The sequence below is a fragment of the Leuresthes tenuis genome, unplaced genomic scaffold, assembly GCF_036924035.1.
Source record: "Leuresthes tenuis unplaced genomic scaffold, fLeuTen1.0.hap1 SCAF_7, whole genome shotgun sequence".
Taxonomy (NCBI): domain Eukaryota; kingdom Metazoa; phylum Chordata; class Actinopteri; order Atheriniformes; family Atherinopsidae; genus Leuresthes; species Leuresthes tenuis.
In genome coordinates, this window is record NW_027325361.1 from 24,925,668 (window position 1) to 24,944,151 (window position 18,484).

The 18,484-nt window shown below is 40.7% G+C and overlaps 3 protein-coding genes across 22 annotated transcripts in view; 1 reads left to right on the top strand and 2 right to left on the bottom strand.

The window, feature by feature from the left end:
* The window catches only part of LOC140312341 (allantoinase, mitochondrial), a 505,108-nt gene that overhangs the window by 433,654 nt on the left and 52,970 nt on the right, over window positions 1-18,484 (top strand). The gene's annotated exons all lie outside the window — the stretch shown is intronic.
* scly (selenocysteine lyase) lies at window positions 78-4,257 on the bottom strand. 6 transcript variants are annotated; one of them, XM_072390107.1, is made up of 13 exons: window positions 4,028-4,257; window positions 2,961-3,053; window positions 2,765-2,874; window positions 2,478-2,578; window positions 2,191-2,368; window positions 1,968-2,095; window positions 1,663-1,818; window positions 1,470-1,576; window positions 1,303-1,339; window positions 1,056-1,139; window positions 783-882; window positions 537-612; window positions 78-436 (listed from the first exon to the last, which is right to left on the bottom strand). In XM_072390107.1, exons 2-13 carry the CDS (start codon window positions 3,050-3,052, stop codon window positions 283-285), a joined length of 1,323 nt encoding a protein of 440 aa, XP_072246208.1. In that variant the 5' UTR covers window position 3,053; window positions 4,028-4,257; the 3' UTR covers window positions 78-282. The 6 variants fall into 6 exon arrangements, with proteins under 6 accessions (XP_072246208.1, XP_072246209.1, XP_072246211.1 ...); XM_072390108.1 differs by having other exon boundaries at window positions 2,961-3,058; XM_072390110.1 differs by lacking the exon at window positions 4,028-4,257 and adding an exon at window positions 3,747-3,852.
* The window catches only part of kif1aa (kinesin family member 1Aa), a 37,133-nt gene continuing 23,037 nt past the window's right edge, over window positions 4,389-18,484 (bottom strand). For 5 of the 15 annotated variants that reach the window (XM_072390119.1, XM_072390118.1, XM_072390114.1 and 2 more), the window contains 23 exons: window positions 17,539-17,657; window positions 17,332-17,417; window positions 17,098-17,233; window positions 16,632-16,794; window positions 16,430-16,520; window positions 16,216-16,334; window positions 16,043-16,098; window positions 14,475-14,583; window positions 14,268-14,334; window positions 14,075-14,159; window positions 13,893-13,998; window positions 11,931-11,957; window positions 9,656-9,770; window positions 9,403-9,536; window positions 9,248-9,309; window positions 9,022-9,167; window positions 8,678-8,866; window positions 8,413-8,484; window positions 8,177-8,298; window positions 7,918-8,061; window positions 7,631-7,823; window positions 7,421-7,539; window positions 4,389-7,338 (listed from right to left, as the gene is read on the bottom strand). In XM_072390119.1, the coding sequence (XP_072246220.1) occupies window positions 7,296-7,338; window positions 7,421-7,539; window positions 7,631-7,823; window positions 7,918-8,061; window positions 8,177-8,298; window positions 8,413-8,484; window positions 8,678-8,866; window positions 9,022-9,167; window positions 9,248-9,309; window positions 9,403-9,536; window positions 9,656-9,770; window positions 11,931-11,957; window positions 13,893-13,998; window positions 14,075-14,159; window positions 14,268-14,334; window positions 14,475-14,583; window positions 16,043-16,098; window positions 16,216-16,334; window positions 16,430-16,520; window positions 16,632-16,794; window positions 17,098-17,233; window positions 17,332-17,417; window positions 17,539-17,657 (2,503 nt within the window). In that variant the 3' untranslated portion in view covers window positions 4,389-7,295. Of the gene's footprint in view, window positions 7,339-7,420; window positions 7,540-7,630; window positions 7,824-7,917; window positions 8,062-8,176; window positions 8,299-8,412; window positions 8,485-8,677; window positions 8,867-9,021; window positions 9,168-9,247; window positions 9,310-9,402; window positions 9,537-9,655; window positions 9,771-10,142; window positions 10,167-11,930; window positions 11,958-13,892; window positions 13,999-14,074; window positions 14,160-14,267; window positions 14,335-14,474; window positions 14,584-16,042; window positions 16,099-16,215; window positions 16,335-16,429; window positions 16,521-16,631; window positions 16,795-17,097; window positions 17,234-17,331; window positions 17,418-17,538; window positions 17,658-18,484 lie in introns of all 15 variants that reach the window. The other 10 variants (XM_072390115.1, XM_072390129.1, XM_072390126.1 and 7 more) reach the window with 3 other exon arrangements.

Here is an 18,484-nt window from a genome sequence, read left to right on the forward strand (position 1 = left end):
TAAAAAATAATCAGAGTGGGGACGATTAACAGCTGATAAACGTGGAATATCATCATCTTCAGAAAATTTCATATGGTGTGTTCAATTTTTGTTTTATTTCAAAACATGTTGGCCTGACTTCAATGATCAAATTAGCAACCCATGTGACATAATGGAAGTTGAGTGCATTAATCTTACCATAACAACAGACAGGCTCTGTTAATATCATAATTAACACAGATGGTGCATGTTGGATCCTTATTTGACCCACAGAAGAACTCTACTTAGTGCAAACAAAAGCCATCAGTTCATGTCTTCCAGCAGCTGCACGGTTTCCCTCAGGTCCTCCACAACTGCATCCACATCTGCTTTGGTCGTTCCCCTGCCCACGCTCAACCTCATAGCATTAGCTGCCACCTCTGAGGGGACGCCAGAGCTCAGGAGGATATGAGAAGGCCTGATGGACACATACAGCGTAGTGCAATGGGAGTTACACAACTGCAAACAATACAGAGTGCAGACAAAAGCACAGCAGGCGAAAAGAGCGACTTTTCTACCTGTTTCCACGGTCTGAGTGGCAGGCAGCACCGACGCTCGCCAGCAACCTCCTACAGGTGGACAATACCCTCCAGCCTAAGGCAGGAAAGAGAGATTAATCATTTAAAAGCTTTGTCATTTACAAATAGCCTCATGTGGGTCATGAACTGTTGCTGATGAACACTGGGATAGGTTTAGAGGACTGTTGGAACTGGTGGACCAAAACAGATAAAGGGACAGAGAGACGTGAAGAGTTGTGACATCACCTTGTAAAGCTGGGCCCATGATAGACACGTTACATGTGTTTGGGAGAGTATCAGAGCCGGGGTAATGGCTGTTGAAGTGGATCTTGTCTTGAAACACACTCTGAGAAGGAAAATATACATGACAGTAGTTACTACAGAATCAGTTTTAAAGGCAAAGAGCAAAATGCTCTGTTTTTGAATGACCTTTATCACACTGTAAACTAACAACATCTCCACTTGTAAAGTTAAAATGACTTATTTGATCAAAGTCCCCCATATGGAACCAAAACTTACCCGCAGTCGTTCTTCCAAGTAAAGTTTAATACTTTGCATATGACTCTGATATTCTGACAGATTCGAGGTCACCAGTTCTGCAGCCTGACACACACACACACACACACAAGCACAAAATCACATGCTTGGTTTTTGAACTACTTTACACAAAGTGTCATTTTGTACACTGTCACTGTTAATTTTCCATATCAGAAAATTAACAGTGACAGTTCTGTAACACATATGGCGTGTTGGGCAGGAAACATACCTTTCCCAGACCAGCAATCATTGGTGTGTTTTCGGTGCTGTAATTGTGACAAAAAGAAAAAGGACAAACTTTTTTTTGTTACTGAGAATTTCTGATTTTCACCTCTGCTTCTTGCGTACTCTTTACTTTAGTGGTGTTATCTTGCGTGACACAGCGTACATCATTACCCTGCTCTCAAGTTCCTCTCCTGTCCTCCTCCAAACAGCAAAGGATAGACAGGCGTTCTCTTTCCTGGGCCATTTGCATACAAAGCACCAACACGGGGGGCATAGAACTACATAGAACAAAAGGCATCTCTTAGTAACAGTTTTGCTTAATTGTAAAGCAAACTTTAGAGACCCTAAAAAACGAATTCCCCACCTTGTGTCCAACTATTGTAAGGTAATCCACTCCCAGTTCCTGGACATCTACTGGGATTTTGCCCACGGTCTGGGCAGCATCAGTGTGGAGCAGGATTCTGAGTCTCTCATGCTGCTTGTTCAGAGATTTTATTCTCTGGCAGATCTCTTGGACTGGCTGAGCGGGGGAATAAAGTTTCAGCATAGATTAATCAGTTTTATTAAGATTAAAAAATCTCTCAGCTATTTAAAAAAAAAAACTGGAAAAAGATTTTCAGGTAAACACAAATGAGGCCAACAGGTATTCAAACCTCGTTGTCCTCTTACCATGATGACTCCCGTCTCATTGTTGGCCATCATGACAGAGATGAGACATGTGTTGGGGCGTACTGCAGCAACAATATCATCTACCTCTACACGAGCTGTCACCTTAGACACGGGCACAAATGTCACATCTATGAAACAGGTTGAGAAAGGGAGTAAATGCAAGGAGTCTTCTTTGCCTTAGTTGTTTAAGAAAAGTTCAAGAAAAAACCTTGTGGTGTCTTACCTGCCTTGCCGTCCATCTGTAAGTGCTGAGCTGTGATTTTGATCGAGTCATGCTCCACATTTGTGGTGATGATGTGAGGTAAGCCAGAGCATCCGTTCTGATGTCCTTCACCTTGTTCTGCAGCCCGGCAGTTTTTCCAGAAGTGCTCTACAGCCGTGTGCAGCACCAGGTTATTAGCCTGCAAGATGATTGGCTTTCTGTGAACCTTGTGAACCAAGCTCCAGACAATTATCCAGAATCACAAAACGATGTCGTAACTACTTAAAACCGGAAAACAGAACCGTTACCTCTGTTCCTCCTGAAGTGAAAATAATGTCCTCTGCTTTACCCCCAACCATTCCTGCCACAGTCTGTCTGGACTGGTTAATGATAGCTTTGGCCATGGCACCTGGAAGAGCAAGTGACTGCTGAGATGCATCAATATATGTTACAGTGCCATTATAATCCCTTTCATTCAGCAGAGAGAGACTTACATTTCAATATAAGTGGTTGAATCTATAATCCGGTTACTTTGCATTTTCATTCCAATTAAGAAGGTCAGCTTGATTTAATTTTGGCCCAAAGTTTTTCTCACCTGCAATATGATTGCTACTCGGGTTTCCCCAGGCATCCTGGAGAGCTTCAGAAACAGCCTGAATCACCTCTGGCTCCATTGGGGTAGTAGCATTATAATCCATATAGATCCTGCATTACATCAAGAACTCAATCAACAGTCTTTATGCAGTGAGCTGAGGTTTTGTGACACATTAAAACTAATAAAATCTCCTTACCTTTCTAGATTCATGTCTGGAAAGTGATGGAGGGTGTGATCGGGTAAATTGTGACCTATTACCAGGGTGATGTCTTCAGACTTGTTGGCCATTCTACTCTAAAAAAAAAAATGATACAACATATATAAGAAACAGAAATGAGCAAACAATTTTGCATTATGTGGAAGCATCTCAGGAACCTGGTTTTCGAAGCTGGTATGAGTCACAGATTGCTGATTTGTTGCAGAACGATCAGCAGGTGTACTTGTTCATGATTATGGGGCAGTTTTCAGTCTCAGATATTATTCAACTATTACGCTCTTCGTGGCCACCAGGCAGTGTGTAATTACAAACCATATCCGAGCTTCAAGGGATACGAAGATTTATTACACAGATTACGTCAACGTTTGTGTTAGCATGTATTTCCACCGTAAGTGCACAGTCAGCGACATACATGTTATCAGCCAGAAGCTGAAGTGACAGTTCTTTACTCTGCTATCGGACAGCTTCCTGGTTCTGACCACCATTACGGATCATTCAGAACATCGAAAGTTATAGCAGAACCATATAAACGACGCGCTTTGTCAATATGGCAATACCAAAGAGGCTCAATGCGATTGCATCAGGTAGCGCTGACGAGCTGTGGGTCACATCTGTTTACTTTAGCTCTAGCTAGCTGGTTTGGCTAAATCGAATTTGCCAGCAAGCTTACAGTTATCTTATGTGACTCAAAAATATCAAACTTGAATCAGATATGCACCCCTCTGTATTAGATAAAAGGATGGAAGTCTAAACTTCGTGTCTGACCTTGGGAAGTGATGTGAGGATGTCCTGAATGGTTTTATTGTTGTATTTTCCTAGCAATCATTAGCTAGCTAGCCCGTTTATGTGACTGGATCATCCGCTACTTCCCACGATTGCCAGGTCTTAAAGCTGTATTCTACAAAAGAACTAAAGTGAACTAATATTATAGTTCCCTCCTTCACATAGTGTAAGAGTCTGGTTTATTTTATTAATTTGAATAAGTGGAATAAATAATTAGCATGATTAGTGCAGGGGGTGAATTAAAAGACCAGAGTCAGTTTTACCTGTTTACGAGCTGCTTGGTTTGAACCTCTGGGTAGAAAAAAACCCAAAACGAAACAAAAACACGAGAATGGCTACGTTGAAAAATCAACTAAGATTACAAGAGAAGACTTTCAGACATTCAAGATGTGAGGAAGTGTATGAAAAAACGGTCAGACTAAGCTTAAGAGGAAGCTGAACAGTGTAATTTGGAGACGTAGACGTGACTTTGAGTACGTCAGCGACGAATGTATCATATGATGGACTTGGACGATGTGAATGCAATTCGTTGTATTTCCTCATTGCTGTTCACGATAAGTGCTTGTAGCCAGACACGCATATTTCACAGTGTTTCATATAAAAAGGGAGAGTCATTTCTGTGTTGCATAATTTCCAAGTTTATTTAATATATGACAATGTGTTAAGTGTACACAAACATCTGACGCTAAACTCCAACACTCAGACACTGACTGAACTACTGCCCATGTAAGAGTTTGTTAATGGGTGCAACTTTATAATACATTGTTCACAGCAATCATGTTTATATACAATGCAAAATCATTTGAAGAAGGAAGGAACTCAATGTATTGGTGAAAAAAAAGGAGAAAAAGATTAAACGTGGAAGCACAAAAATGTTAGATATTAACTCATAGAAGAAGGATTAGGAGAAGTAGATTTTGTGCGAAGGCTGCTCGAGCACGATGGTGAAGGTAGATACTGATACAAGAGTGAAAGTGTGATTGTAAAGTCCCAAAGAGCACTACTTTATACAAGATACAATGCCCAGCTGGGCCACAGTGAGCCATAATCCTCCCACTCAGTGATTATTACAGCTGTGGCCTACAACCTCCCAGTGGTTCCCTGATAGATATCCAACATTCAGTAAAGGAACCAGAACAGGAATCCAGAAGACAAGTTAACACAATCATTTAAGCAGAAGAAGTATTTTCTTATATTAATGTACATTCAGTGTGAACTTTTTGTGAGTGCACCAACAAAACTTTGGTTGACTCAAATGTGATGCATATTAAAAGGGACAATGAAAGCAAGAGGAATAACCTACATCGGAGCAATCCCAGACACACATTTTTTCTTCTTTTCTTTTTTTTTTGGACTATAATGGGTTGGGGAAAAAAAGAAGAAACACAAATAAAGAGTTTGAGACCGTGTAACACACAGTACAGCAGGTATTCCCCCAATTATGATGGTACAGCTGGATAAAATACAAAAGGTCTGATGATAGACTTTTAAACATATCATTGTTTCACCCTTTGTTACACAACAAAAAAGATTTGAACACCCTTGATTGAATTTATTACAACTACTGACACTTGTACAGGTATGTAGGGCTGCAAAAACGTTTGACTGGTTCACTTCAAAGTCTACAACACAGAATGTTTTAACATGTCAAGTACTGAACAGATTATGCAAACACAAAAAAGGTAACATCTGGTCTTATAGTTTCATCACTTGCAAAAACTGACCTCGTCGTTAGAGTGTGTATTTAATAAATAATATTGTACAGATTCAGTACTTTGAGATGCTGTCCTTCCATATCACAAAACACGCGCTCTAGGCTGGCTGACCTGAGGCATACGCTCATCAATCCATCTCACACAACACCCCATAAGCTGCATCTGTCTGTGGTTTTAGAGCAAGTTCAGTTAAAGATTCATGGTCAGAATGAGCAGAATATGGAAAGATGAAATACCGGTAACGTGATTCCAGTTTAAGATCTTGCACAATGTAAACAGAATAGTGTTTGAATTCAAATTGATGTTGAGCAAAAAAAAGTCACTTGGTTGCTGACTGTTGTGACATGTTAGCACTCTGTGTTGTGGACATTTATAGCCATTTTAGAAATGAAAGATTACCACAAATTACACCTTTCGTCTGAACATGCGAGTGACGATGACAAGCAGGAAAGTGATGATATGATATGTGACCATCCAGAACAATATTTCAGCAGCATGAAGGATGCAGTCTCAAAGCAGTTGGTGCAGAGGCATACTGTGCAGTATGCTTGAAAAGAGAGGCACTACATTTAATCAATATACATATCATTCAGAAAGCCAGTTTCATGTTGTGTACCGTGAAGTACAGTTTTTACTTTGATTTAACAAGGATGGACAGACCGCCTTAAAATTCTCTACTTTTAGATGTGTTAGTTGGGTCAAAGGTATGACTATCCTAAACTTAAAGAGTGGAAAGTATAATTCAAGTAAAGTTCAGCACAAAGAAACTGGCCAATGTTTCTCGTCAAGTTATTAAATTGTTTGGAAAGCATTAACAGGATGGGGACAAGGTCATATCACTCAAACATTTAAGGAACTCATTAAAAAGTGCCGTGTGCAGAAATTGCACTGTACTACTACTTTAGAAATATAAATGTCTTTGTAAATAAATACATGCAGAAATAAATAAAGCTGTTAAAAATCTAAATATATCACATTTTAAAACAAATAAAATTCAGGTAGAGAATGAGATCAAATTGGGAGAATCAATGTGATGACATTTGATTGCCTGTCATGTAAATGTAGATACTCTCTGTACTCCCAACAAGTAGCTAAAATGATTTGGATTTTATGGTGATATGCCACTCCCTCGCCAGGCTGTGAGTGCGAAAGTTTCTATGAAGTTTTAAGAATAGAAGGCAGATAATTCAACGTCAGGATTCACAGATCAGAGAGAAGAGACACATTCTTAGGCGACACTCTGTGTCTTTTTTGTTTTAGCATGTAGTTTCAGGCTGTATGTTGAAGAGAAACCAGTTTAGTAACTGTATATATAGCAGTAGAGATGAGCAGAGAAGTATCTGCATGTGTTTCTATTTACTGATGCAAATGTAGAGCAGTGATCCTTACTAACATGACAGCTTTAGATAAAGATACATGTCACTGCATTTTTTCAAGAGTAAATGTATAAGGCTTGATGTGTCACTGACAACAACTACAGTACATTATCATACAAATGTAATCCGAGATAAGAAACTGTTGCTACTCCCTCCATTTCTTCAATCATCCAGTTAAGATTAACTCCAGGACAGTACGGTGGCAGATTTTTGAATAATTTCTTCACACTGAAAGACTCACACTGCTGTGAAGGCCTGACATGAAATGCGTACTTTAGATGCTGAGCACACAAAAGATGAATTGAGAAAGCACAGAGGGAAGATGGCTGTTGGTGAGAGTGATGGTGGACACGGGGCTCAGCACTGGGGATCAAGGGAAGAAGGGGATTGGTAAACACAAGGATCTATGTACATCTTAGTCTCTGCTTTCTATCATTCTCTCACATCCTCATCTGTCCGGCTCGTCTTCTCGACAGTTTTGACCTGAGAGGCAGACAAGACAGTGAGATAAATATGACTTTTTACTTACACCAATGACAGCTCTATTGTCAGCAAAATGACTGACCTGATAGTTCCAGCAAGGAGAGGATTAAATGCATATAGCCAGTCATGCATTTCTTTGTCATTAGTGGCTTGAAGTAATATTCCACGGTGTTCCGTACACACAGCAAATGTGTTTGGGGTCTGTTGAGAAGAGAACCACAAAAGCTTGTTACACCAAGGTTAATGTGGGAGCAGGAAAAGTGTTTCTGGAAGAGTTTGGTGAAAGACTAACCTTCAGCATTGCCTGCTGGTCCTCACTGTACTCCACCTGAGCAGAGGAGAGATTGAGAATAGCCCGCTCCACAGTGTCTCTTTCTGAGTTGTAGATGTAGACGTATGGCCGACGAACAACAACGTAGCGTTTCACCCAGCCGTTGGTGTGTGGCTCCAAGAAATGTATGTAGCCTTTCTTTGACACGATGGGGCTGAAAAAGTTAACAGAATCTTTTTTCTAATGAACAATGTTGTCTTTGCAGCTCAAAGTGATGAAACACGTTGAAGTGACAGCTTCAGACTGACCTGACTCTAATCTCCTGGATATCAGGGACAAATCTGCGGGTTCGAGGTTTGGTGTCAGAGACTCCATTGCTGGATTTCTTGGGGTCTGCCTCCTGCTGTGTGTCAGGACCGGGGCTGACGGCACGTGAACGAGGTGTCGGTGGTCTGTGGTAGAAAGAAAGTAGCTTTGAGCTCTACTCACAAAGTAAGTGGGATAACACCTTACAGCAAATAATCCAACATTTCAATAAAAGGAAACCAACGATAGACTTAGACTGACCTGAGTTCAGCTTGGCTATAACAACCCTCAACCAGTGAAGGGCATGTTGAGGAGGGTATGATTGTGTTAAGAGCAGAGATGGAGGGGGAATCTCTGAGCACTGTGACAGACATCTCAGAGATCTGTAACACACACAAACGCAGGTTGGATCAACTGTGCAGAGCTAACCAACAAAAAGCTATCTCACCTTCATAATGCAAATGTTTAAGTGGAAGTCTTTTGAACCACTACTGTACCTTGCTTTCACTGGCACTGACACACACATGACTGTATTCTCTATTAAAGGAGTGAGTGAGCAGCCGCAAACACTGTGAGAAAAAAGGAGAAAACTTAGACTTTGATGTTAGATATCATAAAAAACTTGGGCATTGTGACAGCAATTCCACACAAATGTATTTACAGTATGAACAGGGTAGGTTTTTTTCCTCTGGCAACAAAATACAATAAAGACTGCCCAAGTCAAACTTGAAATGACATATCTACAAAGACGTGATAGCTGACCTTGGCAGCAAGCTCCCTCTGCCTTTCAGTGGTGATTTCGGAGCCAGAGCCAGACTCCTGATCCGCCTCAGTGGGTTGAGGAGACTCGCTCAGCCCCTCAGTAACACAGGAGTGAAGGGACTCCTGGCCCATTAGCAGGGTTGACTCCAGTTTCTCCCTCAGCAGGAGGTAATGTTTGGTCTTCTCCACCTGAAAGAATGAGGAATTATAGGAAATATGCCAGACTAGAACAGTGGAGTGGCATTTTTCAGCTGCTTGCTTCGAACTTCTTTTTTCCCAACTATGGAAGAAACAAAATGATAATAACATAGTGTACAGTACATAAAGTAATATATGACCCTCACATCTTGGAGGAGACTGAGCTTCTCCAGTTCCCACTGATGATCCAGAATGAGGCTGTCACTGCGTGGCCTCCACCCAGCCAGGTTCTCCTCCCCACGAACGTAGGCTACAGAGGTGTCCAGAACCCGCCTGCGTCTCCTCTGCATTCCTGGTGTGGAACAGGTGTATTTATTAGAAATGTTGCAATAATGAGCTTGATGCAAAACGGTAACTTATCTTGGCTCTTACCTGGGCTCCCTGCATCTGCCAGGTGACATAAGCTGACCTCATAAACTCCAGTTATACGGTTTCTGGAAAAAGGACGAAAAACTACTTAACTATATATTCGCAGAGAGAATACAAGAGCTCCATGGTGCTTTCTGAGTTTGACTTTTCAAACTCACCCATCTGCCGCTCTTAGGCTTCCTGTACCAAAAAGGTTGCGGATAGAACGTGAAGCTGAGAGCTTTGTGTCTCGAGAGTAAAACACCATGCAGATATCTTTGGTAATGACTGCAGGCTGTGTGCAGCTCTCCATCTGCAATAGAAGGAAGAGGAAGAATTTCACACATTCCTCCTCTAGTGGAACTCATCCCATCAAATCTGATCCTGTATCAGCTACTTCTGTCTCTTATCAATGTGCGCACTGTACTGTACCTCCAAGTAGGCTGAGAGGGTCATGTAGATCTTCTCCCCGTATGGAGTGACTCGGTTTAATAGCAGAGAGTTGTGCATGGAGCTATCCCAAGCAGCCTCAAAGCGGTAGAAAGTCCTGGAAACCAAAGAAATGCGTCAGCATTTACAATTAAGGTGAATTTACAAACACCTAACATATTATCTGGCTCTAAACCTTAATGTATATTCATAGAAATATACATTTAGTTAAACAAAAAACAACCATAATAACTAAACTAAAGGTATTGTATAATATCTAGACATTATAGGCTGTATATCTTTAGTTATCAATTAATTAAAAGTAATAATACAGTCATTTTGCATGCAACAGGCTGAAATGATGCTCTGCTTTGTACAAAACACAATAGAAAAGCAAAGCAGAGCAGGGATGGCTATTAGTACAGGAAAAAAAAATGGAGGCAGGGATGGGAGATAGCTCGAGAAGATGAGGGACAGGGCAGTGAAGTACCTATGGTCAACTCCCAAGGAAATGCTGTGAGAAAGAAGAAATCAGCAAAAAAATAGAAAGTGAGAGTCAGGAAGTAAGTTGTGGTTGTGCGCTTGTGTGGCTGGGATGGTGTTTGTCTTTTGTCTCATTACGTAAACAGTGCCACAGTTAGTGCGTCTCACCAATCAGAGACCATGGAGAAAACTGTGCACGGTGCTGATCTGTCGTTCTGCTTGACCTTTGAGAGGGTCACATAACGGTACAACACAACTCATCAAGCATAACAGTGCTGCTTTCTGTTGCGCCGGTGATTTACTCCATAGGGTAATGTGTACAAACGTTCCCGTGTCCCCTGAGGGAAAATAATCACACACTGAAAGCAGTTATTATTCTGGCCTGCAGCCCGGGACTGCCTTAAATCTAAAAAAGATTATCCAAGCAAGAATTGTAAAAGGAAACTAGTGTTCATTAGGTTCAGATGTGCAGTCCACTGGTCTTGGACTCAGCTGACCTTTTAAAGTGAACAATGTGTCACCCAGAAGACAGCAATCAGCACTGAGCAGGAGTAACGACAACTTGCTGCTGAGCTGTGTGTTTAAAGGTGAGTCAGTGCAGAGATCCCCCCTCTCTCACAAGCAATTAGCACGTTTACTCACACACACACACACGCGCACACACACACAGAATCACACTCACGTACATGCACACTTCTTTCCAAATGGTAGAAACTTGTTCGCTTACACTACAAGGAAGCAATTTCCTCTTTACACTGATCCAACATGTGCTTCTCTGCATTTTACTACCTCCTAAAAATGTGGGAGCCAGCACTGAAGTCATGCTGCTGGCAGAACATGTAAGGAACCATTTGTTTCTAGCGTTTGGCAGTTTCGCTGAGGTACAAGCAAGATTTAAAAATATTCACAACATAGCTGCAATTCTAGGTAAAGTGCTACTGGTGAGGTAATGGTTCAATGGATTACGTTTTTATAGCTGTATTTGAATACTGTGCCTGTGTGGGTATTGTAAATGATGTGATCCATATTACAGCAGTTAGGTAATAGTGGAAGATTGGATTTAGGATTAACAGCAAACAGACTAAATTAAAATAATTTTCAGAGAGTCAAAAAACTGCATCACTGTCGAGGTCAACAAAACAAAAATAATAAAGCGAGTAGAGCGATCACAGCACAAAGAGACAATTTTGTTTAGCTAAAGACAGGATACAAGTCTTTGTTGATCCAAACCACATTTTAATAATGAATTTCTACCACCCCCTACTGGCCTATTGTACCCACACATCTGTTTACCTCAACCACAGCCATTAATCACATCCTTTTCAGTTCAATCTGCACGGAAATTTGTGTCTATAATGAAACAGACCAATGGCTGAGGTAAAAATTATTTTTAAAAATGGCTGCAGATTTGAAGATTCCATCTTTCTATCAAATCAAAAATGCAGGAACAGCCAAAGATTTTTTTAAAAACTGGCCTCACGACACCTCCAGCAAAGACAGTCAACGTGAAGCAAAGCAGAGCCATGCAGACCCTGTCCGTCAACATCTGAAGCCTGATAACAGCCCAAACACACATCCAGCACAGCAAGGGACCTGAGGACATGCAGAACCACATCCCTCACTTCTCATGAGGGAAAGAAAACAAATAGGCACACATGAATTGCTGACAGTCATGACAGAGCAGGTGAGAAGATACCCACTGAAAGCTGACCAGGGATGAAAGGGTGTACAGACAGTTAGAAGGATGAGGTGTTTATATAACTTAAGAGCATGGAAAGAGAGGCAAATAATATACCTAGGCATGTCCGAATCAAGAAACTGTCTGCAAAAGCAAAGGAAAAAAAACAAAAAACAAAAACATTCCGTTAGTGGACTGGAGAAAGAAAAATGTTAGCATCCATGTATACCTTGTTGTTAGTTTCAGCAAGAATGATCTGGGACCACGGCTTGAAGCGGTGCTCAGCCATTAAACTACATTCTTGGCCTCCAAAACCATAACAGCACAATCAGTTAGGGTGGAAAACCCAAATGGTAGAGCATTATAGTCAAAGAAAGGCTGACCCAGTAAGAGGACTGGTTACTGCTTCTTGGTGCGTTCAGTCGCTCTAGACTGCAACTCGGTAAGTCTTCGTGATAATACTCGTATTACTGGACAGTTGGACTTTTTAGCCAGTGGCAGAGTAAGCAGATTGATTAATTAAATTGGCCAAAAACAGACGAAAATAATAAGTAACATGGCAAAATGTTCTTTACAATTTGGAAAAATTAATCATAAATAACAATTATTAGCAACAACAAGGATAATAATAATCTGAATGTATTATTAGGTATTTATTGTGCTTTCATACAGTGGTGACATGGGAAGCTGTTTTAGATGTAAAAAAAAAAATAGATAATTGAACATTTTTTAAATATTTTGTTCTCTAATTGGATATCAGTATCTGTCAAAACACAAATTCAAAAGACTATGACAAGTTCTCATTATAGAGCCACGCATCATTAATAAACCCCTCAAAAATACACACCAGTACACACCAAAGACTTGGTGTTGGGATGAATTATCATTCATATTATATATACACATAATGAAATTTACTTGGACAGAAAGACTTTTAGTTGCATCATGTTAGTCTCTTGGAGTGAATTATTCAAACTGAAATAGGGACACTTTGTCACATTTGTAGAAAATACCCTGAAGAATTTTTCCAGGGCTTTGACAGCGAACTTAACAAAATGCGTTTTTGGACTAAGTCTGTGATTTTTTAATAAAGGGAGTCAAATCAAGGGATTTAGTGAGGTGATGATGAAATGCTGTATGTCCAATCTATTAAACTGCAATGAGTCCAGGTACAAGGACAGGTAGTATTTTGCATTACATTGATGAAACAGTTGATAGGAGCTGGATAAGGCAGAAAGTCATACATTTTTCTTTTGTATCAGGGTACCCAAAATATGCATTTATTAAAACCAATTTGTACAATAAGACCAAATTCAAATGTATGTGCTTGGTAAGGAATAGTGGTTTGGCTCTGTAAGACTGAACAGTGTGGGGGGGGGGGGTATAATCTCTATGAACAGATAAGTGCATATGAATATACGGTAGTATATTGGTTAATAGATCTAATCCGGGTTGAAATGTGACAGGAACTGAATAAGAAACGATAAACACAGTGAGATGCAACATGTAGGTGCAATGATGACAATCAGACAAAGACAAATTAACACAAAGGAGGGTCGCACAGCCAGCGTGGATAAGTGAACCACTTTATACTACAACTACTGGTGTGGCAGATAAAAAGCTTAATTAAGTGAAGGGAAGTTTGAGTCACTGTGTTTTTGTTCACTCTGAATCTGACCTGTGATAATTATAGAGAGGAAATTCGATTCATGCAGACACAGCAATAAAGATGAGAACTGAAAGGAACTTGGTCCGATTTCTTGTGACATTCAAGTGGCACGTTTCCACTGCCATGCTTTTTTTGGCCAAGTAAAGCTTGCACCTAATGCCATGCATTTGCCTGCGTGTCTTGTTTCAGTGCAGAAGCTGCCTTGGCAGTTATAAACGGACGTCAACAAACTGTAGTTGACAGAAATCAGACCCATATTATACAGTGGTTTACAAGCTCAGCCAAGCAGCCACACTCTTCATATCAAGAATATCAATTTGAGCACTACTGGAATATCTATTAGAGATACTTTGATTTTGCCGTTTCATCATAAGCAATTTGCATCCAAAGTCTATACCAATAGAGCCCACCTGTCATCCTGCAAAGGTCTGACATAGCCAGCAGATAAGATGTTCAGAGAGAGAATATTGGGGTCAATGATGGTCTCGTCACCTTCAGGGGTGTTACGCAGACGCCCTGGGAAAGAACAAGTCTTAGTAAGGACAGCTAAAATATTTGATTTCAGGTTTAGAATTCTGAAAACCAAACTTACCCACAACAAGCTCACGGATGTCCTTCCATTCCATATCACCTCCAGATTCATGTACAATAGTAACAGCAATTCTCCTCTGGAGGCCCTGGAGTGAACAAAGAAGACAGAAGGTATGTGATTATGGTAAATTAGAATGTATTATGTTTTTGTAATATTCCAAACATTATATTTGCTCACTGTGTGACTGACATACCTGGTGCAGTAAGAATGTACCATGGCATGGCATTCCTCCTCTGTGGTCCACAACTGCAGGGATGTAACTGGGATAAACCAATGAAAACAGGCCTCATTCTTCTGCTTAGCAAACACTGATAAACTACAAGAGAACTGTCTGGTCCAAAAACTTTATTTGAAACATCTGGTGCACTTGATGCTTAGTGAGTTAACACCAGATACTCACTCTCCATTGGCCTCAAGCTCGCAGATCTCGAAGAATACCATGAGATCATATTTACAGCGGCAGGGTCCTGCCTGCGGACGGGTCATGGCTTTTAGCTTGGTGGCAGGTACTGTGTTGAAAAAGATTTTAGAGAGGGTTACACAGGAAACCTCAAATGTAAACTAAGAGCAGGAAGGTGGCTAACAGCAAGGAGGTGAGCACAGCTAGCTACCCTACCAAGGAAAGAGAAAGGGAAGAAGAAAGGAAATCAGTAATGCAGGAAGAGAGGAACCACTTAGTACTGTAGGTGGAGCTTCTTTCCGTCAGCAGATTTAACTTTAAGGCAAATACTGCAACATATCCTTTGAGAAATTTTGTTATTTAGCTTTACAGGATTTGTGACAGGCATCTGATGTGGCAAGCACAGACTCAATTATCCTTCAGGTGTAACTACACATAAAAGAAATGACTAATGACAAATTAACTGCATTTCTCCAACTTCCCCAAAACGAAATTCAGATTTAAAAGAGTGAATACTCAAAATAAATCAGCATGCAGCCCCACAGCCCCACAGCAACAAGAAATACAGTATGTAAAGATTTTTTAGATGAAGATGAAAATACATTTTCCTACAGTCAAACTTTATATGTGTCATAAATGAGCAGCTTGGTGTACAATGCAATTAACATTCCCTTTTAAGAAAGTATTCTCCATGACTAAATTTTGAAGAAGAAATGCACAATGAACAAGTTCAAGAGAAGCTCAAAGAAGGAACTGCGAGGAGAATTCACCACGTAGGTCAACAGCAAACACACAGTGCACCAGAGAGCCAATCCAACTGTAGAATCCTGACATGGGAAAATTCTCTATATCAGTTAACTTCAGTTATGTAATAGTTTGACGGGCCAAATCACTTATGTATTAGTAATGCTGTTATAAACTACAGTAAAAGGTGTCTAGAACAAAAACACCCCATGTGCTCCATCCTGAGTATGAGTTCTTTGAGTCTGTAATAAAGTACTGACCCAGTAGCTTGACGGGTTATGTGTTACATGTTTACACCTCCAGAAAATTGATGCTTACAAGAGTCACTATCTGAATTCTTTGAAACTGTAGTTATTATTTAACATAACAGTCAGTTGATTTTTAAATCTTCGGTCACATCAATATAAACACTTGATATAAGAAAAGGTTTCCAGTTACAGGATTCTCTTGGATCTGACAACATTAACCAACCCGGCTTCTGAGCTTTAATAACTGAACAGATAGAGATGGGTGGAGCTGTCAGTTGAGTTTGCTCATTCGCTTCCAGTAGGAAGGAAGCGGCCAAGCCAGCAGCAGACAGTGCGTGGCCTGACAGCGAGTCCACAAGTGCCCCATTGAATACATCTGGGACCAGGTATCGGATCAGCTCCAGTGACTTCTCCCGATCCGGTGAGTTGTCAGAATCCACTGCTCACACCCAACAACATGAAGCTAAGATGACATCACTTGCCAGCACAAAGATAAAGTACAAAATGTGCAAAGGCAATGCAACAAAAACGAACAGTGGAGTTGAAGTAAAGCAGCTCCAGCCGGGAGTTTATTACCTGGTTTGGACAGAGGCATCACACGTGGAAACTGTCTTCTGCAGGGACGTAGTGGACTGGATGCAACGATACACATATACATGCCATTATGAAAACCCAAATATACTCACTGTATCTTTGTGTAGTTATTTGTATTAAAACTGTTTACTTGCTCAAATAAGCAGACATGGTACCTGATTACAGCTTTACATAGAGGAAGAAAAGGCTGTTTCTGGTAGTGTCCAAACACCTCAAACACAATCGGCTGGGTTTTGATGTAGTCCACAAAGGACTTAGTAACTTCAACAGCAATCTACAAAAACAATACATTATTGGTTCTGTAGTGGACTTATGAATCCATTAAATAAACATCTTTGTCCAGGTAACGTATGTTCTGGTGTTTCTCACATTTTGCACATGATAGAAGCCAAGAGGGGGACCACGGCCTGTGTTTTTTAAAGGTTCAGTTGAGAAGGCCTCATCATGGCGGTGGATAAAACTGAAAATAGAAGAACAACGCAATTTTTCACCTGAAATTGTAAAAAAAAATTACTTAACACTGAATAATGACGGTTTTATTTACATGGACACATTTTGAAAAACGACATACTTGAACTGACAAAAGATATCCGCATATTCTGCAGAGATGCTGGAGGCCTGCAGGACAGTCACTCTGAAGGTAAAAATATCACCAATCCTCAGGTGATCCAGTGTTACGTCTAATGCTCCATCCGGACCAGCCTTCAGCGGATTCTCCAGCTCATCTGCACCAGCTGGGAGGAATACAGAAAAATGAAAAACAGATGCAGGTTGAAGCTTGTGCTTATAATCTAGAGAAGGATGCATTGGGTTGTCAGGATTTGGTGTATCTCATTGGGCTAATTTGAGCCAAGAATCTTTTTCTCCTGGCTTTTTGCCAGCATCAGCGGTTCAAACACAGATCTACCCGACTGTTCCACTGTGAACATTTTCCTGACTGTTCATCAGACTTGACTATATTATCCACATGTGCAAGGTCAGCATTTACAGACACCCACAAAGACACACGGTTCCATTCAATCATAAAATACAGTTACCCGTACATGTATTGTTGTTGACCTCATCAGCCGATGGTCCCATTTCTGCATTTTGCCCCTCTCCCTCCACAATACGAAGCTCTTCCTGTGAAATCCCTGTGCGGGACAGTCCAATGGAGCACGACTCTGACTGGAACTGAAAATGCAAGGTCCATAATAGACTGCTGAGTGCATACATGTATGAACTTTAACCTTAGCATATACTAAATTAACTTGGTGTCATTTTTTTCCAACCTTTTCATATTGCTGATCCTCAAATGAGATTTTGGCGGTGCCTGACTGTCTCACTCCTGAGCCGTAATCCGGAGCTTCCTCATCAGCTGGAGGGAAACACAAAGCACCTTCACTTCACTCCCTCCAGAAGTCACACCCAGCCTGTCTTGTCAACTGATTGATGTCGTTTGAGCTAAACAAGGGCGAAGCTGAGGATCTAAGCCTTACCTGATATGGCTTGTACTGCAACTCGGAGGAAACCTTTCACCTCTCCCTTCTCACTAACAATGGCCACACGGTGGACAAGAGGTACTGGGTAGAGCAGGTTACTCAGATAAACAAATGCCCTGTACAGGGAGCAGAAAACAACAGAAGAAAACAAAATATTATAAACAAACAAGTCGAGGATGTGATTCACACTTGATACATTTTTCACTGGACTGGACAACAGAACACAGAGCTGCAAAGCAACCAAACAGAAGCTGGGACTGCTCTTGCGATGGCCATGGCTGCCCTTTACTATTGCTTTATAGGGGCTTTTCCTCACCATCCATAGATTATATATAGCCAAGACAATTATGGGTTGCATGCAATATCCATAGACTTTTGCAGTTTACTGATGAAGCCTTGGTGAGGCTGAGGAGCATGTGAATACGGGGTTAAATTTAATTTCTTTAAATCATATCAAAATATTAGAAACTAGCAGATGTTTTCTGTCTGACCTACATAATAATTACATTCTCCTGCATCACTAATGTGCCTCAATAGGAGAACACTATCAGTGTAAACAATACACTTATTTAATAGAGCCAGATTGATCAACTGAGGCACTTTATCTTTACATTACATTTGAGAATACTACAGGGGCTGTTGAAGATGATATTTTCTTGAGAATAGAAATGAAGGAACAACCACAATAGATGGATTTCTGCTGTCTTGCTTTCAACAATGCTTGATCTCGTAGTCATAGACCACATTTTCAACGTGCCTGAAGGGGTAGACATTTAAGGGTAGAGGTGTAAAAGAGGGGGAGACTTATGACAAGATTGGTGAGGTGCAAATAAGGCATGCTCAGGACATAAAAGGTGAACAAAAATGCTTTCAACTTGTTGACTCAAAGGAATCAAAAGCAAATGGAACAGAAATCATCATACGGAACATGGCTCAGCTTGAA